The sequence below is a fragment of the Glycine max genome, chromosome 19 (assembly GCF_000004515.6).
Source record: "Glycine max cultivar Williams 82 chromosome 19, Glycine_max_v4.0, whole genome shotgun sequence".
In the NCBI taxonomy this organism is placed as follows: Eukaryota; Viridiplantae; Streptophyta; class Magnoliopsida; order Fabales; family Fabaceae; genus Glycine; species Glycine max.
Window position 1 is genome coordinate 383,566 of NC_038255.2, and position 24,915 is coordinate 408,480.

At 32.4% G+C, this 24,915-nt stretch overlaps 1 protein-coding gene across 2 annotated transcripts; it reads right to left on the bottom strand.

Moving 5' to 3' along the window:
- Positions 1–946: 946 nt before the first annotated feature.
- LOC100775274 (protein RST1) lies at positions 947–13,738 on the bottom strand. Of its 2 annotated transcripts, none has more exons than XM_041012808.1 (25): positions 13,323–13,738; positions 12,966–13,253; positions 12,735–12,818; positions 12,362–12,641; positions 11,702–11,952; positions 11,295–11,478; positions 11,020–11,207; positions 10,812–10,912; positions 10,198–10,273; positions 9,096–9,227; positions 8,927–9,008; positions 8,714–8,786; positions 8,178–8,337; positions 7,938–8,068; positions 7,757–7,848; positions 7,273–7,364; positions 6,983–7,198; positions 6,783–6,860; positions 6,203–6,385; positions 4,802–5,695; positions 4,407–4,703; positions 3,069–3,728; positions 2,649–2,799; positions 2,330–2,448; positions 947–1,781 (listed from the first exon to the last, which is right to left on the bottom strand). In XM_041012808.1, exons 1-25 carry the CDS (start codon positions 13,719–13,721, stop codon positions 1,419–1,421), a joined length of 5,574 nt encoding a protein of 1,857 aa, XP_040868742.1. In that variant the 5' UTR covers positions 13,722–13,738; the 3' UTR covers positions 947–1,418. The 2 variants fall into 2 exon arrangements, with proteins under 2 accessions (XP_040868742.1, XP_040868741.1); XM_041012807.1 differs by having other exon boundaries at positions 11,702–11,964.
- Between the last annotated feature and the right edge of the window lie 11,177 nt (positions 13,739–24,915).

Consider the following 24,915-nt stretch of genomic DNA (forward strand, 5'->3'; position numbering starts at 1 on the left):
TTTTTGCTTAGGAAATCATTTTCTATTTTTCTTTGAGATGAATCATTTTTCATAATATTTGAGATATAAAAAATATGTACCGGTGGCTTAAGTGTCATTCGTTTCGGGAGGAGGAAGAAGAAGAAACCTAACTCGCTAACATATTAAAATGGTCACCTTATTTAACAAAGACTTATTTAACAAATATTAAAAGGCTTTTTGTTGTTTATAATCCGGAGGGAGGAGGGAGGAGGGAGGAGGGAGTAAGGGTTTAAGGCAGTGTTATGAGACTTGAACCATCAACTCAGCCAAGATTTTGAATCACTAAATCAAAAATCAAGCCAATGAGTCAATAATTTATTGCATGAACATAATTAAGATTTCAACATTGTCATAATTAAGATCAACCGGGTAAAAATCTATAAACTTTTATACTAAAAAATCTGAAATAAGCAAACATGATCATAATTAAGATTTCAACATGTAATTAACATTTTAGAGATGTGAAAATATTATAAATAGTTTTTCTTTCTTGATAACAAAATCATACCATCCTTTTCTAATGATTTTTCTTGTCCTATGTTAGAGGTTATAAATGTCTCTTAATCTACCGGATTAAAGATTAATCTCACTCACAATATGTAACTATTATTGATCCAAGAAAATTTTGGACACGGAAAGAATTAAACGCAAATTCTCCCGTTAAACTCTCCGCGTTGTGAAGTATGAGATTTAAGCAATTTTATAAAACTTTTAAAAATTTAGTACATAACTATGAATTTAATCATACAAGTGTCCTTGCAAAGCGCATGCCCATTTAAATTTTATCACAAGCACAATTTTTTTTTATCATGTACATGATTTATTTAAATTTAACTAAACTTTCATAAAAATAACTATTAAACATTTTTTAAACTCCCAAGCATTACGTGGATTCATATCTCAAGTTACACAGTAACACTGGGCATTCCAATGGGAACATTCACTCATCTTCGAAATTAAGAGTTTGAAACTCAATATTTATATTGTAACCTAATTAAAAAATGAATTACATATCTCTGCAAGCAACCCCAAGGGTGGCTCTATGATACATCAAGCTTAGCTTGTGTAGGAAGAAAAGAAAATGATACAACATGCATTCTGCTTCTGCTGAATTTTAGTGCATTAGAATTAGAATTGGATTCCACAAACAAATATATGCACAGCTGCATGCTTTGCCAGAGACATCCCACACGGTTGACTTCTGCTCAACACAGTGTGTCCTCTAAATTCACTTTCCAAACGAACCAGGAATGGCTGGAATAACTCACAGAATTCTCCATATTCCATAAATAACAAAGCACAATTCCCAAAACATTGGGCAACGTGTAGCATGGTGAGAACACAAAGCAATTTTAGTGTCACCATAATCCTGTATTTTCAAGAATGTAGTTTGCATCTCAAGTAATAACCATGCTGGCGAGCCTAAGCTGCTTATCTAATGGCAAGTAGCTCTTAAGTAATACACACGTATGATGCATCACTTGCAATAGAAAAACAGCCATATGATTCTCACTCCCATCAATGGGTTGAGAATCAGGAATATAAGAACCATCTGCTATTTGTACAGACCAGTCATATATGCGCTCTGTTGATGAGAAGAAGTGGGACACAACAGTTTCTGCAACAGCATTCCAGTTTTGGTCTGCCAGAAGAGACACAAGGGTGACTGGTAGATCATTCAGTACCATTTGTTGGTCCACAATCATAAAGGGCATATATTTGCAGCAGGCAGCAGACAACAGACCAAGAAACTGCAGTGCCTGCAGAAAAATGAAGAGATGTGTACAACAAGTAAGCTTCATAACAAATTCAACTTGGTTATCAAGAAGTAAAACATAGTACTCTCTCTTGCTTTCATGATATAAAATTATAGCAGGGCCGATTAATAGCAAGTAGTAGCATAGTAAATGCTAGTTGCTCAAAAATAAATCAGGCAGAACATAATATGAACAACAAGCATCGAAAGAAAATTTGTGTGGCAAAAACTGAATTACACAAGCTGAAATCTAACAATTGTGCCTATGGAATTCAAGTTGATACAAAAGATACTGTTCTTTATATATGTTATTTACAAATAATAATGATGATGGTAACGATAATGATTTCCTTAAAATTTCACAACAAACCAACATAATTTTGGTTTTCAAAATGTCTGAAAATCAATGTATTACCTGCTTTTCCAAAAAAGAAATTATCAACCCTGATCACAAACCAATTCTTGCTGAATTTAGTTTTTAAAGTTTTCCATTATATGCATGAAAGTTACTATAAATAAGTTGTAATTTATGTATCAGTACTGAACTAATACCGTGGAAGGAAAACTGGATACACAGCTAATTTCAACAGCATCAATAAGCCACTGTTTTTTTACACTTCCCTCCGCATGGTACAAAGCTGCCACAACTTCAAAGAGTATATCCCAGAGTCCTGGCAAAATTAAACCTTAGTATTGATATTTGATATGTGAAGCATTTCCGGCTTAATAAGCTTCCAAGTTCCAAACAATTTACAAGTGAATACATAGCAACTCCGATTAGAGTAATAACCATTAATTATTTCAGCCCAAATTGATCTGAGCTCCTATGCCCAAAAACACAATAGCATTGAGTAGTGGAGCAGAAACTAACCTTGTGATTTGGAGTTCAATATGTAAGATTTCATTTTTCCAAGTTCAGTCAGTGAAAGAGAACCAGTCTTCACTAGTTTGATCTTAGCACAAACCTTTTTTTGGACTTCAATAGATTTGCCAGCACTCTGAACAAACTCCTCATGTGAAACCTGTGATTACAAACGGCAGCTTTGGTCACGCACAGGGTTTAAACAGACAATTTGTATCTAATAAACAAGCTTGACCTCAATCAATTTGAATCAACGCCAAGGAGGATTAGCTTAAAGTAAACAACAAAAAATCAACATAATGAAGGTACCAAACAACAGAAATGATCACGTATAGTAAAAGATGATTGTTGTTGTTGTTGTTATTGATGATGATGAAGAAGAGATACAGTAAAATATATCATGTAGTGTAATGTGTATGCATACCATACCTTAAGAAAATCCAATAGCCAAATCTGCGGAGCCTTCCCTAAGCATCTTACAGCTTCAGACCATTCCTCTACAGAACTTACATCCGCAGATGATACACTTCCAGAAGATTGAACCACTGGCAATAGAGTAAATAGAACCTCCATACACCTTTCAATATGGGATATGTAACCAGATGAGTCCACAGAAACTTCATCTAGGCACTCGTAGAGACCTTTCCAGCACGAAATACATAACAAGCTTTTGGGGTAGGTGCTAGACTCTTTGTATGAAGTAAAGGAAGACAAGTGATTACTCACATCTCCAAATAGTTTCTCAAGCCTGGAGTTTGAATATACTTTTACAAGGTCTGCTAGATGATTTAGCAGACATGACTGCAAATTTATTTCAAGTGTCCTGAATCTGGAAAAGTCAGATAGCTCATCAAGAAATGTTAGCAGTGAATCAAATTGATTTGCATGGGCCATTGCAAACATTATGCATTCCTCCCTTAGAGTTCCATTCTTAGAAGCAGAATCTTTTGGTAACAACTCAGCAACTTTGGCCTCATATCTCATACAACGCCTAATAATTGACCCCCAATCCAAGCTTGGCAACCTGGGAGCTGTAGAAAGGCACCTTAATACAGCAATGACTCTGCTAATATGTACAATAGTACCTGGCTGGACTTGGAAAAGACCAAAAATGAGAACAATGAGAAGAGACTAACGAAAAACATACAACATAACTATTGTAATAGACTTGTTTTATATATTGGTAATAGGATGTATATTGGAAGTTTGTCATATACAACAATGTCAAAATCTAGAAAAGAGTTAATATCATATTGAATACAAATTCATGTAACAGTAAGACGCAAAACAATATAAAATCGTTGGCATTCAATGATGTTATCACTCAGCATGGTTATTACATTTCAAAATTGAGGAAAAATGAAATTTATCAAATTTAAACATATTATTCATGAATAATCAGAATTCTGTGATATGTATCACATGATTTCTAATAGAAAATAAACTTCAAAACCCAACAACTAGCTTCATGTGAATGCTTAACAAAATTATATATAATGAAATACAGATTTTAAGCTGCTTTTGTAGTTAGTTTGATTTCCAACTCCCATACATGAAACAAAATCTCTCTAGATAATTCCAAAAGAAAAAGAAAAAAAAAAGTAAACATCAACTTAGAAATTAAATTCCAGACATCGTATCAAGCAAAGGAAGGTGAATAAACAGAGAAAAAAATGAGTTATAGAGGAAGACAAAAGCAGTGAAATACTTGAAAATGAAGGACACACACATATAACAATTTACACAAAATATGGGCAAAAGATCTACCTCAGTATATTTGAAACTCGTAAGCCACAAACTAAGCTTCAAAACAATATTGTCCTCCGAAAAACTCTGAGAAACAGATTTTGAATTAGTTGCGGCCACGCTCCTATCACTATCAACCCCCAAAAGTTCCTTGGACCATAAATGATGTCGAAGGAAGGCAAGTACCCAGGAAGCAAACTGTTGTAGCTGATGATTATCCGAATTCTGTGCCACAAGAAACATCTCTTGCACCAATGATGTCAAGTATGGTTCAAAATCAGAACTTGAGAGGAGAGGGCCCATGACAGAAGAAGACTCCTGTTGTTTACACAGTAAGATATTTAAATATGAAACAAGAAAAACATTAACAAATATGATGAGATTGCTGGTAGCAATTTTATGGAAAGGTAAAATACCTTCTGATAGCCAGATTGCCTAGAGTAATTTGGAAAATTCATGTTGACCAAAATTCCTGCACCTGCTCCAACAGCATTAACAACTCCTAGCATGCCACCAAGATGGACAAGAAAAGGGAAAGGATTCAAGTAACATTTCCTGAACAGTTCCAGTAAACATTTAACACGTTCAACCTCAATAGAGTAAACACCTTCATTCAGTATACAAGAAAGTACTGTCCCAGCTCCAACACATGATGCCATCAGCAAACTATGGTGCAAAATGCCAGACTTTTTCACAGCAATTAACTCAGAAATTAACTCTTTAAAGCCAACCACAATGCGGTCCAACTCAACATCATTTATCAATTCCATTCTCTGGCAAAAAGCCACTACTGTAGGAAGTGCAATACAGGATCCTAGAGCTAAGACATGCTCAGATTCTTTCCACTGGAAAGTACTGCTTTCAACTAGTGAATGCAAATATGGAAGCCATGACATTAACAAGTTCTTTATCTTGATAACAGTCTCTAACTCTCCAGCTCTGTATATTGCGCTAATGGAGTTAGCTAGACCAAGAACAAGTCCAGCAACACCCCAGATATCTTCTTCCAAGTCTTCACTGTTCTCAGATAACTGTTCATATCCTTTAGCGCTCATGTCATATGAACCCAGTGGAAAGCATGAACATAGACTGTCCAAAACATCAGAAGAACATCGAGTTCTCTGTTGTATCATTGTAGCTAAGGCCCTAATAATTCTTCCTAGTAATACAGATTCTGGAACATACTCTGTTTCCTTCATCACAGTAGAGGTATCAGAAGTTTCAACTCTGGTAAGAAGATCTTGGCATGAAAAACCCAATCCAACACCACATGCACCTTTTACAAGGGAACTTTTGCTATCAGAAAGAACCTGGAAGTTCACACAATCAGTGAAACAGAGTGTCAGATAATCTTATAAACAAGTTCCTCTCAAGACAAGAGTGAACTGAATTGAAAAAATTAATAAAAATGACAAGAGAATTCATTTAAAACTCTGATTTTAGCCTCGGTGTGTGTAATACCATTCTTCAGCTTCCTTCTTGACTATCCTACTACAATGGTATTGGGAACATAAGTATGCTACAACCTCTTAATATAATCTCATAGAAGTCTGAGTTTCTATCTCCAAAAAATCTTGGATTCATAAAAGCTAAGGGAAGGTGGACTAAGAAAAATTCCAGAAACACTTATATTTCATCAAAACTGTTAAGAAAAATTCATAAACAATGCTATACTTTCTTTAATCTTCGAAATTTTTTCTTCAAACTTGTTGATCAAAATTTTGTTTTAATTAAAAAATAGAAAGTAGAAACAAGATAACCAAGATCTTAAAAAAATGGGACAATAGACATACACAAAAAGGATTGAACAAGAATACCTCAAGAAGTCCTGTGATGTTATGATATCTCTCTTTATGATCTGTTACATGAAGGCAACTAGAGATTAATCCAAGAGAAATTGCAGCAGACCATTGGCGGTGTTCATGCTCATGTTGGAACAACCATTCCAAAAGGAACTTTGAAGCAGCAGACTTAACCATGTGAACAGATGGAGGCAAAACCTGAAAATAGTAAGGCCAGAGAAGGTAACAATCAAATGTTATTATGCTAATTACACAAGATACATTACTAACCAGATTATTAGAGAATTGACTCACTAATTGGCTGATGTTTTAATTGAACATAGCCCAAAAGTGAAAATGTAAAATTATAGACATTGGTATGCAACAGATAGCAGATCAAGGGATATATGGCATTTAGGAGACAGAAATACTTCCAAGATCATTCATATTGTAAAATTGTTCGTATAAAATGTGGTTAATAATACTCGTAGAGTTACATGTTCCATAATCTTAACAACACTTTATATGTTTAGATGTGAATATGCAGCATCGATGATAATTAGTCAGAATCTATAAAGATTCTAAATGAATGCTTAACAATAGAAAACCTTCTCACCACACAAAGTGCACCAATAGCCAGTGCAATATTTTCAGCAGCTCTAGGTATAGCCTCATCCGCTATTGCTATCATACTCTGCACAAAAAGCATGTAACAAAACAGCCTACATCAGATATTGACAAAGTTGTGCATTAGATACAGATAACTGATAAATGGGAAAAAAAGATAGTTTGTAATGACAAAACAGCAAACCTGACCTTTAAAATATCACTAGCAGCTTTAGAAGTTTTATCTAGGACACTCGATTGTGCCTTAGCATCATAGGACAGAGTGTAAGCCTTCATCCAACGTCGCATGAAGCCTTTCCATGATTGCAGTGCCATCAGCGCAAGCAAGATATTTCTTGAGAGCTGAAGAGAAGCAGCTACTTCCACTAGAGCATTTTCATACCCAGCATGTACATCTCTTAACCTCTGAATACATATAATATCAGATCAAAAGTGCAGTCAAATCTAATCAGAATATATTTAATCTGTCAATATCTTACTTTGGATGCTAGATGTTCATTCATATCTTTAGGAGGGAAAGAAAAACATAATAAAGAAGCACCAGGTAACTCTCTAGCTTTATTTATCACTCCTGCAAGTAGAAGCTTAACATCAAGGCATATTCAAATAAAACAAGAAAATTAATATATTAAACCAGACAGAGTTTGATAAAAGCAATTAGTGACAGAATTTCTACCACTCCATTTAAGGAAACATTCAGTTTCTAAACCATGTGAAAGAAATCATGTCCTGTCAACATAAACGCAACCACCCAGTTTCATTTAGATCTAGGCTAAATCCAAATAAATTGATTTTGTTTTTCATTTTTGGCATTAACAAACCATGAGTTAACAAGAGATGTTGTAGATAAAAAGAAGACTCAATTTAAGCATTTTATTTTATTTTTCCAGTATCAGACCTGAACTTCTTTTTGGAAGAATTATTGGGAAAAGAACACAAAATAGACAGCTGATACCACCATACCTGAAGAGAATATAACCTGTGGAAATACATCCATCAATTTTTCGATCTTGCTTCCTGTAACTCTTTTTTCCTTGACTACTCTCCGACGATTTCTAAAGCAAATGGATAGAAAATTAACAAATTGAATCATATTATTATACCATCCAATATAAGTAAATCAATTGTAGGATGCAATGCTTACATGTGCTCATATGTTATTAACTTGACATGAAACTCCTCCATAGCCTTGAGTACTTTGGGATTTGTCTCAGAAAAGAACAGCTCCAAATTCATTTTCTTGAAATCTGGAATACTATTCTCAAGCTGTGGCACCTGGAAAGTGGTAACAAAACAATATCAAAGGAACAAGTGTAAATTACTCTTTATTTTAATAAAATAACAGTCCACTCATGCAGAGCAACATTTTCATCAATGGATATACTTCATATTGAGCAAGTGCCTCCAGGGCTGAAATTCTTGCTTTTCCCCACTGTCTACCCTGACCATAGGTAACTACATCCCACAAAATTTGCAGCACACTCTTTGATGCTTCTGGATATGCTTCTGCGTCCATTGCACCCCACCTAAGCAGAAGGCATAGGCTGCGATAACACAGGAAGTGTCTTTTAATGAGACAACAGAATGACAATTCAAAACTAGGAAATTATGTATTAATTGATGGAGAAAAAAAATTTCAATCAAAAGACTATACAGAATCAAAGTATATTAACTGAAAAAAATGATATATATCTAAAGCAATATTTTGTTTAAAAAATTCAAGATCCCCAAGACTGAAAAACGCTGAACTGCTGAAGTTGTCAATGCTACTTGATGAGTTGGGATGTATAACCCAGGGATTTAAAATATCCAGTTGCAGCTACAACTTCTAATTTTTCTTTTTCTAGAATTCACCACCATCTTTATTATAATCTAAGTCAACAACATATAAGTGTCTGCTCAGAACCTTAACATGCTTACCTATGAGCAAGAATAGGATCATCTTGGTAACCTTGCACATGCTTTGCAATGACATCCCATGCAGTGTAGAAATCTAAAGAAGAAGGCATATATTATCAGAATGCTATTTAACAACAAAATAAATTGAACATGATCTAGTATCATACTCTTGTTCATGCATAACTTACTATGCCTAGGTATAGTATTATTCCAAATATATTTTAAAAAAATTACCAATCACATCTGCTTCACAAAGGAAGGCAAGGCTTTGCAAGCCAATAGCTTTAATTACAGGATCTTGGCTCTCAATGCAAGACTGTTTGTTCCAACACAAAACCATGATTTCTCATCAAAGCATGCACTGGAAAAAGAGAAGCAACAAAATAGTACAGACAGGGCATACCGAAACAGACAAAATGAGATCAACACCCCTATCAGGGCTTTTATGGCAAACATCTCGAATGGAAGCAGCCATGCTGATGCAGATATCTCTCTCCGAAGTGAAATTGGTGAATCCTTTAGGGAGTAAAACACCCTAGATATGGAGAAATGTAAAATAAATTACAAAATTTTTACTGTAGTAAGATCATGAAGACATAGCAAGGGACTGTCAAATAGTCAAGCAAATAGGAATCTCAATTCTCAACAAAAGTCTTAGAAATATGTTGTACGGATAAATCTTGGAAAAGATCAAATGGGACAAACAGTATGCAGAGTCATCGTATTGCACATAAATTTGTAGAAAACCTTTTGTGTGACCTAGCATGGATTCACAAGAATATCATGGAGCAGAAAAAGTGTGTTTGTATGTGTAAAGAACTGTCTATATAGCATCAAAATCTTATGGCTCTATGTTTGAGCTCTGCTAGTGTGAACATGCCCTCCCCCAAAAAAACCAGAAACATGTAACATCATCTTTTACTGAAAAGCAACTATAATTCTTGCTACTCCTAAATTATCTTCTAGATAACAAAGTTAAAATTATAGCACTGCACACAATTTTAAGAAGAAGAAAAAACAAAGCTAGCTTTCAGAGTCAAAAACAGAGTTTGAACAGACCATTCATAGATACATCAGGAGTTATCTCAGATTTTCATCATCAAAGCTAAGTAAAAAAGCCTAGAAACTAAGCTATTTACTTTATTTATCTACGAATAACTTGTGTCCCCAATGCATCATCCATTTCTTGACATGGTACAATCAATTCTACTCTTAAAAACTAAGGAAATATTAATCAACCACACCAAGACTCCGTTAATAGTGTAACACCAACATCTTAATAAATAATAGAGTTATAGAATGGAATAGTAGCACCACTTCAATGTGTTTAACTTAGAAAACTTTTCATAAACAAACAATTCCGTTTCATTGAGTTCACAATTACATTTCTTCTATCAATACAATTCAAGTCATCTCATCTTCTGCATTAAATAATTATGTATGCCCACCTAAAATAACATGTATGGCAGTGGAAGATACAAGAAATTGTGGAATGAAAAGCTCACTTGCAAACTCCCAAAGGCTCGATCATTAGTCTCCCAGGTTCGACATAGCAATCTGGTCGCTGTAGAATATAACGAGCTGCATGAGGAGGGAAAGTATTTAAAGCTGAATTGCAGGTAATTCAATATTTTGAAGAATACACAAGGGCCAGAAAGACATTTAAGGACCATGATGAATTTCTATTTTAAAAACCAAACATCCTCCCTTGTGAGGTGAAGAAGAACATTATGGCTACACAACCAGATCAGATATGTAAGAAGCACTATTTTAGATTTACGAGCACAAGAACAGAAGGGAAATATCATTCACATAACCGGTAAGATTCCTGAAATTAATACAATGGAAAAACAGAAATTATACATTAAACTTTGCTTTTGGATGTCATTATGTTCCACTTTCCAACTAAAGACAATAGCAGCTCAGAGTTCAAACACTTAGATCAACAGCTTTATGTGATAGTGATACTCAATGTCAGAATGCTAGAAAAGGGACATGAATGGTACAACATCATTGCTACAAAAACAGGATACCACAAGGCAAGAATAATATAATTATAATAATATTTCTTTGTTTTAAAAAGAAGCAAACAAAATACACAATCTAGAGTAGTACCCACACTTTTGCATCTTTGTTAAGCATTGGCAAGATAGTTTGAACTACAAGTGGAATCATTGCCGAGTGTGAAGCAAGTGATGGCAGCATTTCAAAAAAATTTAACTGCAACAATTTAAAGTTAAGAGGAAAAAAACATTTTACATATGATGGGAGATAAAAGAACAAGGTAATGCCATGAAATAAGTGCCATTACAAAAGGGAGAAGTTACCAGCATATCATGGTGATTGATATCATTTCTTATGAATATATTACTGTAAAACATAATTGTTAGCAACAAAGGAACTCCCAGTTTGGGATCCATAATGGCAATGGAAGACAAACAATCAACAGCAGCAGCCGCCATTGATTGATGTATCAATAAAACATTGAGAACAGCACTGAGTAACAAGGGCATCTCTGCAAGGGAATACATTGAGATAACATCAATCTCTTGCATCCTCTAACTCAACTATAACTCCATTTCACAAAAGCTAATGGGTTTACCATTCAAAAATACTTCCTGAGAATGTGAGATAGCTAGTGAAGATTTTCGTTGGTCAACAATTGACAAGCAGAACCCTCTTAAATGAGAAACCCAAGATATTGGTCTATCATGCATTATTTCACTTTGATTCAATCCTTTTAAAGTCAACTTCAGAAGGGAAGTTCTGGGAGAAGATTCTCCATCCTGAAACAACAGACACAGAATTTTAAAAACTCTATCATTGCTGGGGTAGAAAACTAGAAATAGCTACAATTCACATTAGTTTACTGCCCTTTTTCTGGTCACATATATTTATTCAGGACTACAGCATATTAATGCTTTCATCTAAAAGTAAATATCATTTGCATAGATGATACAAATATCAGTTTAAACAGAAGAAAAAAAAATGATATGCCAGACAAAACACCTGATACCACAGATGTCGCAAAAGTCTCAAAACTATAACTCCTGGCGTGCTAAGATAATGATCTCCCCCTTTGACAATTGGTTTATCTTTTGGTGCAACAAACATCTTGACAAGGAGCTTCTCCAAGAGGAGAAGCAAATCAGTAGCCAGTCCTTTCACAGATTTGGAAGGAGATGACATGAGACTAACAACGGGAAGAAGAAACAAAGTTTCTTCAAATAAAGAGAATTTAGGTTCACTGATAGCAGCATCTGCATTGGTAACTATAAATTATTACAATAATATAAAAAATTATGAGACAAAAGGGATATCAAATGAGCATAATTACAGAGTAGTATGCATAAGGTAAACTTGGCCTAATTTCCAAGTAATTAACAAACCATCCACCTAAAATCCTGAACCCAATTCATTGCCATAAGACAAAGAAAGAGAATGCTAAAGCAGTATCCTGAAAAATTCACAAACTTCTTTTCCATGAAATTATAAAATATGAATGCTACTGGCACAGATTGACTTAGAACTCAATGGAAAAGGCAAAAAAAAAAAAAAAACAAATGTCACATTTTTAATAAAACAAAACAATATCATACATTTGGTCCCAAGTATTCAACTTGAAGGTATGCATAAACCTCAAAATCGGGACAGTTATAGAAAACTTACCATTATCATATTTCCACTTCAGGATCAAGAGGAGGAGTTTCAATATAGAAATTTGTTCGTGTTCAAGTTCTGATTGAACGATGATTGTGAATAATGATGCAATAGTTGATGCCAAACCAGGCAGCCATGGTAACCCAAGATCATTCTGTACAGACAACAAGCGCCTTAATAGTTCACATATGGGCTCGTGACCACCAGGGTGCCACTGAAGACACGTGGATAGAGAAAGAATTGTTTCCAGAAATTCAACGGCACATAGTTGAGCTTCGGTTATCAGCGGCTAACAGGGATCAATAACAATACAAGAGCAAGGCATAAATTATATTATAAAACAATGAAGGCAAATTTGAACACTAAATTACAAGGAACATACTGATTTCTTTCCAGCCAAAGATTTCAGCACCACTATATATGCCTCCACCATATGCTCTACAACAAACACTAATTTCCTGTAGTCCTGAGAAGGTTGAAAAAGAAAACAGCAATACCAATAAGATGATAAAATCGCTCCACCTATCACTACACTAATAAAACATAACAACCAGAACGTAGAACTAATTTAACGCAACATATGCGATGCTTATTCTTACAATTACACACTTACTTCAGAGCTCTCATGCGGAAGAAACTTAAGGCACTCAATTAGAAGCTTAAAAACAGGCACAGTCTCGTGCGGAAACGAGCAACAGAACGCCGCCATAGAGGACACCAGTTGCATTGCAAACGACGAGGACAAGGAGGATTCCGAAACCGACAATCTTATGATTGAGACATTCAACAAGGGCCTTAAAAATTCACAAACTCGAACCATTCCCACATCCTTATTCTGCAACATAAACAGCAACACCTGATGTAGGAGTTCGGATTGAACTTCCTGCCGGCACAACAACACCTGCCAAAAATAGGAGATATAGGATTAGCTTAATAGTGAAGGGAGAAAGGACGAGTGAGAGAGACTGACCCTAACGAAAGGGTGAGTGAGAGTGGAAGAAGTAAATTGTTGCGAGGCGCTATTTTTGTGGCGGAAATCGTGGCGAGCGAGGAAACCGAGTCCCTTGACGAAGATGGGGACGAGTTTCGGGTCGGATCCTTGGAGCGCGGAGAGGAGCTCGAGGGAGGCGCGGGGGACGGCGACGGCGGAGTCGGCGGCGAGGCGGCAGAGGTGGCGGACGGAGTGGTCGACGACGTGAGGGGAAGGGGAGGCGAGGCATTGGGAAATGGCGCGTCTTCCGGGTTCGGATTCTGGGTCGAGGTGGCTGGGTGCTGATCGGAGCTTCGAGAAAATGGAATCGACGGCGAGTTTTTGGAGCGCCGGTTGGGGGACTTGGGTCTTCTCTAGGAGAGGACCGTAAGACTCCATCACTCACTAACTGAACATTCGGAAAAGAATAGAAGTGACTGCTACTCTATATATATCGGAGGCAAAATGAGTAAAAATAAAATAAAATTGAGTGCCAAAATACACAAAATTTTGAAATTTTTGGTAGTAAAATATGCAAATTTTATAAGAAAAATGTTTCTTAGACAATTTTCAGTTTACAACTTGATAGAAAAAAGGAAGAGAGCAAATATAAGTTATTAATTTGATTAATGATGTTATTTTTCAAGGATCAAATTAATATTAAGTTACAAATTTTAGGAATTAAATTATCTGATAAATTAATTTATTACACTTTTTGCATATTCAAGGGTTAAATTTAAAATTTTTTTCATTTTTAAGGAATCAATTTGTCAACATCTCACACATAATTTCAATCATATTTTTATAACCCGGTCCGACCTGACCAACCCAACCGGGACCCGATGGCACAATCGGGTCGAATTGGTTATTGGACCAGTCATGTATCTGGCTTGGTTATTGGACCAGTCAATTTGGGGTAAATCCGACGACTCAGATCGGTTTTTAAAATCTCTTTCGCGAAAAATAAATTTAAAAAATGCTAAAAAATGCTAGAAAAAAACTCAGGACTTGTATAATTGTGTTATTAAATTATTATTTGTAAACTTGTGTTATCAACTTTAATACTTCAACTGTTATTTTGAATTTTGGAGTATAAATGAAATTTTCTTAATCAAATAATATTAGTTATATACTTATATATAATATATACATATATAATTTAAAATTTTTTAATATATATAATGTCAAACTGGGTCAATTACTGGCCCACTGGTTGGACCCATTGACCCGCTATTTCAAACGGGTCAATGACCGGACCCGGTTTGATAACTTTGCTTTCAATGATGAATTTGGTTATTTATCCTTTAAATTTCTCATATGTTATGAGTGAAAAAAATACACAATTTTAAAATGTTGATGGTAAAATATATAAATTTTATAGTTTAGTGACGAAAAATGTAAAAGATGAGGGACAATTTTTTTTATTAAACCATACAAATATTACAAACAAGGAGTATAAGAATAGTACTAATAAATAGCCTTTGTTTAGGCACATATCACTAGTACATTATTATTTCTGTCGTACAATTTATATGTTTAATGAGAAGAAAAAATTAAAATGAAAATATTTCCAAGTGATTCATTCTTGTGCTGACCCATGGAAAGAGGAAAGGAAATAGGATTTCGAAAAAATAAAGAGAAATTGACAAAAAATTGTAAAAAAAAATAGGAAGAAGGGAAATCAAGAGGGGAAGGCCTATTTTTGTGAGTGAGAAATGAATAAAAAACAATATTTGATGATTTGGCTAAAATAACCAAAAATAAGACACGTGTCAAATGAATAAAATAAGTTAAAATCGTATTTTCCATAGCCTATGTTATGCATTAAGAGATAAAAGAAGTTGACCAAAGGGAAATTACTTTAGATAAAATTACCAAAGTAGGTTCTTTTGAAATAAATCACCAAAAGTAATTCATGTTCATCCTTACCCTAGGGGAAGACAATATTTTAATCAAAGCTCATAAAAAAGTTGTAAACAAGTTATCAAAGAGTGCAAAGAGACTATTTGTAGGATTTAGCTAAATAATTCTCAGAATACATTATTTTAAAAAAAAATTATATTTAATTACTTTTCAAGTTTAATTATCATCTGTACTTATTGTAACTTGCAATAATTTTTCATTTAAGTCGTTATAGTTTCTCCGATCAAGATATTGGAATAATGATCTAGCACAAACTCATTTACTCCAATTTTGTAAAGACAAATATCACAAAAATGAGGGGTTAAATTGTGATTTTAAAAAATTTTAAAGTCTTTTCATAAATAATCAAAGTTTTCATCTAAAAAAAAGCTTTGTGAAGTGGATAACAGATTTTCAAAAACATAGTCAGATGATAAAAAAAACAAAGCAAAAGATATTTTCAAATGTCTAAAAGCAAATTTAAACCCTAAGCCAGTCAAAACAAAAAGGAAGCAAGTAAAGATCATATGTAGGGAGTTATATTAATTCATCTCTACCACTGAGACTACGTCCAATTCTTTGAAAATCACCAAGTTTCACTAACTTCACAAGTTACAGTATTATGTCACGACCAATGTTTCTACAAATCAAGTTTTATCCCAAGCTTGATCAACACCCAATATTCTTTATCCTATCAAGCCATTGTTGGTTCTAAACAAATCAATCTATGATCGTCTCAAAGACGAATATACAGTCAACATTTAGTCTTTTTTTCAATATGTTTAAAGTGTTTTGAGAGCTTTTGTAAACTTTACAAGGATATACAAAATGTGTTTTACAAAAAGAATGATGAATATTTGTGCGTAAGGTTCGTGAGTTGTTTTTCAAAGCTAATGATATTTATAGTCTTCATCTTCAAGTGTTTGTTGTCTCACAATGGGTAGATTTCTTCACTTGTTCCTCATCTAATGATAATAGTTGTTGGAACATTTAATATTTGCATTAAATGCACGTGTTTTCTTTGTGCAGAAAGTCCACTTTGGTTAGCTTTCGTGTACAGTACTTTAACAGAAACTCACTTCTTATTCGTCAAAACAGGTTGACATAGTTGAGTGCACCTTTTGATAGAGCTTGGCACTTTGAGATCTTGATCTTCATTTATTATTCGTAGGATTTGATAGATCCTATGAATATGTTTCTACAAAATGAATCTGAGACATTGAGTAATAAATGAAGTCTTAAATGTCAACTCTTAAATGTTATATCAAATCATTACTTTAGCTTACTAATGTCGTTCAGATGCAAACTCAGGATGCACATCCGATGACACATAAGACATAGTTTTCAACAATAATCTAAGGTTTATCTTTAATTTAATCGCATTAAGTAGACTTTTTCATTTTCTAACCACTTCTTTCAAACTTCTTAATAGTTTTTGATTAAAATCTTGTGTTCTTCTAAGGTAAGGGTGAGCATAATTCATATTTTCTAAAAACTAATCTAAATTTTTTTAAATCAATTTTGACCGAAAAATTGATTTCAAAGAGTTGGAATCAAGTAATCAAAGAGTGCAAAAAAATTATTTGTAGGATTGAGTTAAAAAAATTAAGCCTTGGAATATATATATATATATATATATATATATATATATATATATATATATATATATATATATATATATATTGTAAAAAATGATATTAAACTACTTTTCAAGTTTAATTACCATTTGTTCTTATAGTTACAACTTGCAACAAGTTTTCATTTGTCGTTATAGTTGCCCTAATCAAGATGTTGGAAACCATGATTTAGCACAAACTCATTTATAAAACATAGATTTTGAAATTTCATTTGCAAATAAAAAGACAAAAATAATAATTAAACCTAAAAGGTTTTGTAATATTATTTTTCACAAAAAATCAAAGACTTATCTTTAGCTTATTCCCATCAAGTACACTATTTTCATTTTCTTACCACTTATATTTAACTTCTTGATGGACTTTGATTAAAATCTTGTGTTCCTCTTCGATAAAGGTGAACATAATTCATCTTTTTCAAAATGCTAATTTGGATTTATTTTAAATCAATTTTGAACAAAAAAAATTCAAAAGTAATTTATGCTCATCTTTATTTTATAGGAAGACACAATATTAATCAAATCCCATAATAAAGTTGGAAACAAGTGGTCAAAGAGTGCAAAATTTTCCTTGATAAGATTGAGCTAAAATAAAGTCTCACAATTATATTTTTTTTTTGTGAAAAATGATATTAGGTTACTTTTTAGGTTTAATTAGAATTTATCCATATAGTTGCAACAATTTTTCATTTTAGTCCATGTAGTTTAAAATATCTCATTTAGTTTCTTATAGTTATATTATTTTTTACCCTATAGCTTGGCAGCTACTCCTATTTTTCAATAAAAAATATTTTAATAACATTCAAATAAAAATATTTTAAAAAGATTCTTTTAACATCCTCAAATATTTTTATATTAAAAGGTATTTAAATATTTCACTCATTATCTTAACACAACACATGTATTTATAAATTAAATTATTTTTCATGAAATTTAAATGTAATATTCTTTTTCTTTTTTACCTTGACCTTTGAATCAAAGTGCATAAGTTTACATTTTCAATCAATTATTGTTAAGTTTGAAAACATATTAATTGCCATTTTTTATTTACGGATCATCATTAATTTTTCATTTAACTTCTTTGATTTATTATTTCGATATGTTATCTAAGCTTATTGTATGCCTAAAAAAAATTCTAAGCTTATTAAATTTAGATAAATTAAAGTCTAAGCATTTCCAATTTTGATTTATGTAAATATATCAGTTTAGATGTTTTTGCGAGCATATAATAAGTTTTAAATATTAGCACAAGAATAATAAATAAAATAAGTTAAATAAAAAAGTTAATTAATGTATTTTAAAAATTGGTAAATGATTGTAAATATAAATTCATGCATCAAATAAAAAAAGAAACACAACATCACATGTAAATTATAAGAACCAACAGAAGCTAATATAACTAATCTTATAAATTCATGTGTTTTGGTTAAGAGGATATTTATAAAAAAAATATTTAAACTTTTTTATATATAACATGGATTGAGCCACAAACTTCATCCATTATAGAATACACAATACACTATTGGAGTTTGGCATTTTTACATTAGACACTAAATAAATCAAGTTTAATAAGTTGTGGTTTATCGGTTTTTTATTAAAACCATCAATTACATGTTGTTTCAACCTATTTTGAATACAAAAAAAAATATAAAAATAAAAATATTTTATCACTAGGTTTTTCAAATCAAAATATTTAAAATCAAAATTTACACAAGATAAATTTCGTTTTGATTGTCCATCCACATAAATAAAATAAGAAAATAACAAAGACCCGTTAAATATATTGGCATTCAATCTCATAATTGACCATCCCATACTTTAAGAAAATAAACAAACAATTTGTTAATATATGACATCATAATCATGAACATTCATGGGTTAAATTGCACACTTGATGCCATGAAATTGTGATTGTCCATTGATAATTGTGTGATCCTGGTGGTGTGGTGCGTTAACGAATGTTGTTTTCATGACAATATGACAAATCTTTGTGTGCTATTGAGCTTGTATGTTTAGATGAGGGCAAAGAGAATGGTTGGTTATGCAGCGTGAATGAAATGGTTCTTGCTAACTTTGTTGTTATCATGGTTCATGGTTGAGGGTGTCATGCTTTGTGAATGAGAGAAAGGATCCATGTATATGTTGTCCGAGATAGTGGCAGAGATGAAAATGAGGGATAGATCTTGAAAGTGATGGTTGTTATGTGTGTTGCCTCCCTTTTATACAATAGAGTGGAGATCTCTAGGTTAAATCAAATGGGTTGGGATTTTTTGAATTTGGTAAGAGTTTTTTTTTTTTTTTGCATTTATGAAATAACTAAAGTTTTAAAAAGAAAAAAGATTATTGGCTCTTACTAAATACACTTCCTCAAATTAATAAGTCTACCTTACTTTCACCTTTTATATCCTTTTTTTAAAATAAAACTTTTACCTTTTAAATCCTAAAACTTATTTTTTTTATCTTTTATATCTTTTTAAGAAAACTTTTCCTTTCATATACTAAGAATTAATTTTTACCTTTTGTTTCTTTATTTTAAGAAAACTTTTACCTTTTATGTCCTGAAAATTAATTTTTACCTTTTATATCCTAAAAATAATTTATAGGATATTAATATGTGTTAGTAATTAGTTTTCAAAATGTATATGTACTTAGGAAATAATTTTTATATTTATAGATTGTATGTCATATTTTGTTGCCAATCCCATCCACCCAATGAGACAATTACCATCAAAACCATTAGATATGTCATATTTCATTCAATCATTTACACATTTAATTTTTTGATATCGTTTCAATTCATTTGATAAAAATAATGTATGCAATTACATAAGAAAGAGACCTTGATCTTTTGTTTTTACTACAATTAAATACTTGAATGTGTTTTTGGTTGATGCAATGGAATTTTTCCCAACGATCCAATTCTCAAGATACTTTTGAGTGTTTTAAAGAATCCTTTCAATCATGTCATTGAAAATTAGTGACTCTTAATGAACCAACAATTTATGTATATAACTCTTCCAATTCCTTTCTCCTTGCCTTATTTATCTAAGCCCCCCCCCCCCCCCCACACACATACCATCCTAATCAAGATTAGATCACAAAAATATTTTCACATGCAAGTTTATTTTTATTTCTACTATTGCTTCATTGTTCAAAAAAGAATATAATAGTGTTTATTCAATTATTCCTATATTCTCAATAGTTACCTATGAGCAATGAAAGAAAACCTATATTCTCATTAGTTACTTGTCAACAATGGAAGACAACCATGAAGAATCTATACTTTTTATTTGTTAGTGTGAAAAAATTGTGTCCAATAGTTTATAAGCCAAAATATGATACATGTAATTTTTATAAATTATATAATTAAAGATTATACTATTATATATAATACATTGTTCATGGTAGTGATTGTAATTAAACTAGACTCGAATAGCCTAGTTTGATCGGTTGTACTGGAACCTGACCACAGTGCCTAGTCCAAGCTTGTATTTCGATCGATTATACATTTAAACCGGTGAAAACTGACTAGACTTTGGTGGTTTTTAGCGACCCAGTGACTTGTCTGTTCCTATTGAAACAATTATATTATTGTGGACTACGATCAGTGGTTCATGATACCCAAATCCTGCTTACCTCACCGATGATGCTACAAACACACTATCTCAGGTAGCACATTGTTAAATATTAGCTATAGTTCTTGGCTAAACTTTGCTCAATATAAGTTGATTGCATGTTATTCACTTCCACGCTACGAGTCAAAACACACATTGCTTCTAGACTAGTCGGTACTAAAAGACCATGAATGAGTTTCGAACCTAATATGCTTTAATCACATAAAACAACTTCTACCACCAGACTAAGTTAGCTATTTGGTATAACAATAGCAAATATAAAATATATATCTAATCTTATTATAAAAATCATAGATTTATTATACACCTAGTCATGCGAATCAATTATCGACTCATTAGGTTGATCCCTGATCCAATGACCCAGTACCCTGACCGAGTCAATGATCCGTCTCAGTTTGATACCATTGGTTCATGGTGGTACCATTTGTGTCATAGAATTGTAACCTTGAAGAAGAGGCTGACTTCATTGACACTATTAACCAATTAGCTAATGACAAGCAATTAGTAGTTTGGTTAAACTTCTTATTGAGTTTTATTATAAAGTTGTGTTTAGTAATTTTGGATCAAATTAAGCTAAACGGGTTTTTCTATTATGTAAAATGCCATTGAAGATGGTGATTTAAATAGCAAACCATCTTTGGCTCTCCTTAATGTAGAAGAAACTCCAACTGACAAATTATTAGCAAAAAAATCAACTTCACCATTGGAAAAAAAGGAATGTATTGATCTTGGTTAAACTCAATCATCTAGCTACTACTAAAGAGCCAAATATGACTTATGTTAAGATTATACTCACCAATAAATTAACTTGGAAAGATCAAGTGCAGAACTAGAGGAAGATAAATGTATAAAAGTATTTAAATTCAAATTGTTAAAAATGATTGATAATCATCCAAACATTTTTTTACTGAGTTACTTTACAAAATCTTATCAATATGCCAAATCCTAAAACACTTTCTACCCTTTCTTAAAGTATTAACTAATCTTAAATAATTTACATGGTGTCATGAATACCTTGTCACTTATTGAAATGAAATTCAATTTCAATGAATTTTTAAAGATTTTAGTTAATGGTAGATGTATCGCAGGTAATATTTCCAATAAAAAAAACCATGCTCTATTAGTCTTCATTAGAAAAATTTAATCCATACTACCATTAGGTGCAAATTAATGCAATTAATATGTGTTGCTCTTACCTTTTTATGCATTGCCATTTTTATGCATCATTAATGTGGTGCGAATTTTAAGTTATGCTTTATTACATCATTAATGTTGAAATTTTTATTGATCTTCATTTTCCTATTTATATGCATTCTTTTAGACAATTAATATGTGTTTCTCTTACCTTTTTCCATGCATTGGCCGTCACAACTGCTTCATAGATGGTCACAAATCATTTCCATCTTCACCATGCATATGATGCGAAAACTATTTATCTTATTGAAATCATTCATAACGTGCAACAATTGTGTTTCTAAAGGATTTGAAGATGTATGAAGAAATGCATTTCTATTAGGTTAGATTAGCTTTTAGGTACTCAATAATACTAGTATGCCTTTTCTGGACCAAGAAATCTAAGAATTGTCATCAAAATAGTGCATATTATGGTTTTAGAAAAAATAATTAGACTATTTGTAAACTCCCGCGACATTTACCTTTAGTTGTTTCTAGTATGTTGGACATTTTAAATATGAGACATGTCGTTCTCTTATTAGTTGTTTCTTTCTTATATTTTACTTATTGTAATTCTCTTTTAGAAAATACACATGTTAAGCAATCAAGAAACAAGAAGGTCAATGATGATTCCATTAACTGATATTACAAATGGTAACTACTTAATATAGATCTATCCAATCTTTATATATTTTTTTAAAAATACATATAATGAGTCAGGTGACTATTTTATTTAACAATATTTTCATCTTGTCATACCCCATTTTTGACCCGTTTTTATTTCTTTTTCTCGTCTTTTAAGCCGGAAATTTCCATCATTTCAGATGAAATTTCGGCAGGGAGGTATTTTAAAATACCTCATTTTTGTTTGGAAGACGCCCCTTTTTTTTATTATTATTATTTATTTATGTACCTTTTTTTATTATTATTATTTTTATTTTTAGCTATTATTTTCTTCTTTTCTTTTCCTTTTATTAAGTGTTTTTTATTATTTCCGTTTTTTATTGATATCTTTATTAGTATCTTCTTTTCGTTTTTTATTTTTTTTTTTTATTATTATTATTATTTTATTTTTTTATTTTATTTTATTTTATTTTTATTTTGCTGTTTTATTTTATTTTTTTATTTTTTTTTTTTTTTTTGTTTTTTTCTTTCTTTTTCCTTTTCCTTTCCTTTTTTCTTTTTCCTTTTCGGTTTTCTCGGTCCAGGCCCAGAGGGGCTCTTCGTTTTTTTACCCTAATTATGTCCTTTAAATGCTGCATTAATTACTGTGCATGTCAGAGAGAGAGTATGTCCTTTAAATGCTGCATTAATTACTGTGCATGTCAGAGAGAGAGAGGGCAGAGGTGAATACGAACAGTCGGAATACCAACAGCCAAGCCACCACTAACCATCGGCCTAGCCACCGCTCAACACCACCCTCCCCCTCCGTGAACCACTAGCCACCACCAGCCACCACTCAGCAACACCCTCCTCCTCCGTGAACCACCAACAAAAACAAAAAAAAACCAAAATCATCTTGCTCATAAAATCAAAACATTAGAACAGAAATCCCTGCAAACACAGTAACCCACTCACTCATGCGGCCTAAAGCCTACACCAACCACCACTAGCGGCCAAGCCCACACCAAACACCCACACAACCACAAGCACCGCGTCAAACACCCACACCCACACAACCACAAGCACTGCGTCAAACACCCACACCCACAACCCAAGCTGTAACCGTTTTCACTCTGAAGCTTAAACGATAACATAAGGACAAAGGTAGTTCACCTTTTTTTCTAAGATTCAAGGCTAGATCTAGGCTTTATCAGTGTTGGTTTTCAAAAAATAACGGTGGATTTGAGAACTAGGAGAAAAAAGGAATTCAAAACATGTAGTTTTTTTAAAAAAAGGAGGAGACTCTGTTTCCGACGCGGCGGCGCCGCCACCCATGGCCGGCCAGCCACTGCGCCGGTAAACAACTTCCGGCGGTGTGTGCTAGAGAGAGAAGAGAGAAAAAGGGAAGAGAGAAAAGAGAAGAGAGAGAAAAGCTTTTTAAAAATGGGAAAAAAACCGGCCCCGAGCCCTTATATAGAGGCCGGACCGGTTCGGTTTTTTTTTTCCTTGGACCAAACCGGTCCGGTTCTCCTTTTTTGGCCCGCTGGACTCACCTCTGGCCCATTTTTTTTCTTTTCTCTTTTTCTTCTTTTCCGATTCCTACTCTCACCCCCCTTTTTTCCTTACTGCACCCTTTTCTTTTCTTTTTTTTTACGCACCATATTTATTTTATGTCTTGCATTTTTATTTTTACGCATCATATTTAATTTTATGCCTTGCATTTTTATTTTCTTTATTTATTTTCCAGCATCATGTTTAATTGTTTGTCTTGCATTTTATTTTCCAGCCACATATTTATTTTTGTCTTGCACTTATATTTTCTTTATTTTATGTACCCTATTTATTTTTGCCTTGCATTTTATTTTTATGTCTCGCATTCTTTTTAGCATCATATTTATTTTCTGTATTGCATTTTTATTTTCGTTTTATTTTATTTTCAGCATCATACTTATTTTATGTCTTGCTTTTTTTTTTTTTTTTTTATTATTATTTTATTTTGTTTATTTTTTATTCTATGCATCATATTTACTTTATGTCTTGCATTTTTTATTTTTTAGCATCATGTTTATTTTATGTCTTGCATTTTTATTTTCATTTTTTTTTATTTATTTCCAGCATTATATTTATTTTTATGTCTTGCATTTCATTTTCTTTATTTATTTTATGCACCATATGTATTTATTGTTTTGTATTTCATGCATTTTTATTATTTCTTCCAGCATATTTATTTTAATGCATTTGCAATTTTTATTTATTATTGCCAATTAGAATGTATCTAGGTCCAATGTAAAAAAAAAAAAAAAAAAAAAAAATGAGAATCTGCACCGACACTCACATTTATTTTTATGTTTTCCGCCGAGGACGATCATGTGATTTGAACCGTATCCGAGGAAAAGGGACCCTCACTTGATCCAACGTCATTTTAAGGGATCCGGCGCGTTTAGACTTATCTCCGCATAATTAAAAAAAAAAAAAAAAAAAAAAAAAAAAAAAAAAAAACAAAAACTTTCCATAATCAAAATTTCAAAAAAAAGGGTCAATCTTTTCTTTCTTTCTTAATCAAATCTTTAATCAATCTTTAATCAATCAAAACATTTTTTCTAATTTAAAATCAATCGAACTCACTTCTTTTTCTTCTATGCCTTTT

Excerpts from the sequence above, each read along its gene's own strand:
- LOC100775274 (XM_041012807.1), bottom strand. The coding sequence starts at position 13,721 with ATGGAGTCTTACGGTCCTCTCCTAGAGAAGACCCAAGTCCCCCAACCG. Across the intron at positions 6,861-6,982 it reads CTGCTAGTGATATTTTAAAG|AGTATGATAGCAATAGCGGA; the intron begins GTCAGGTTTGCT and ends CTTTTTGTGCAG. Across the intron at positions 6,386-6,782 it reads CTATTGGTGCACTTTGTGTG|GTTTTGCCTCCATCTGTTCA; the intron begins GTGAGAAGGTTT and ends TACTATTTTCAG.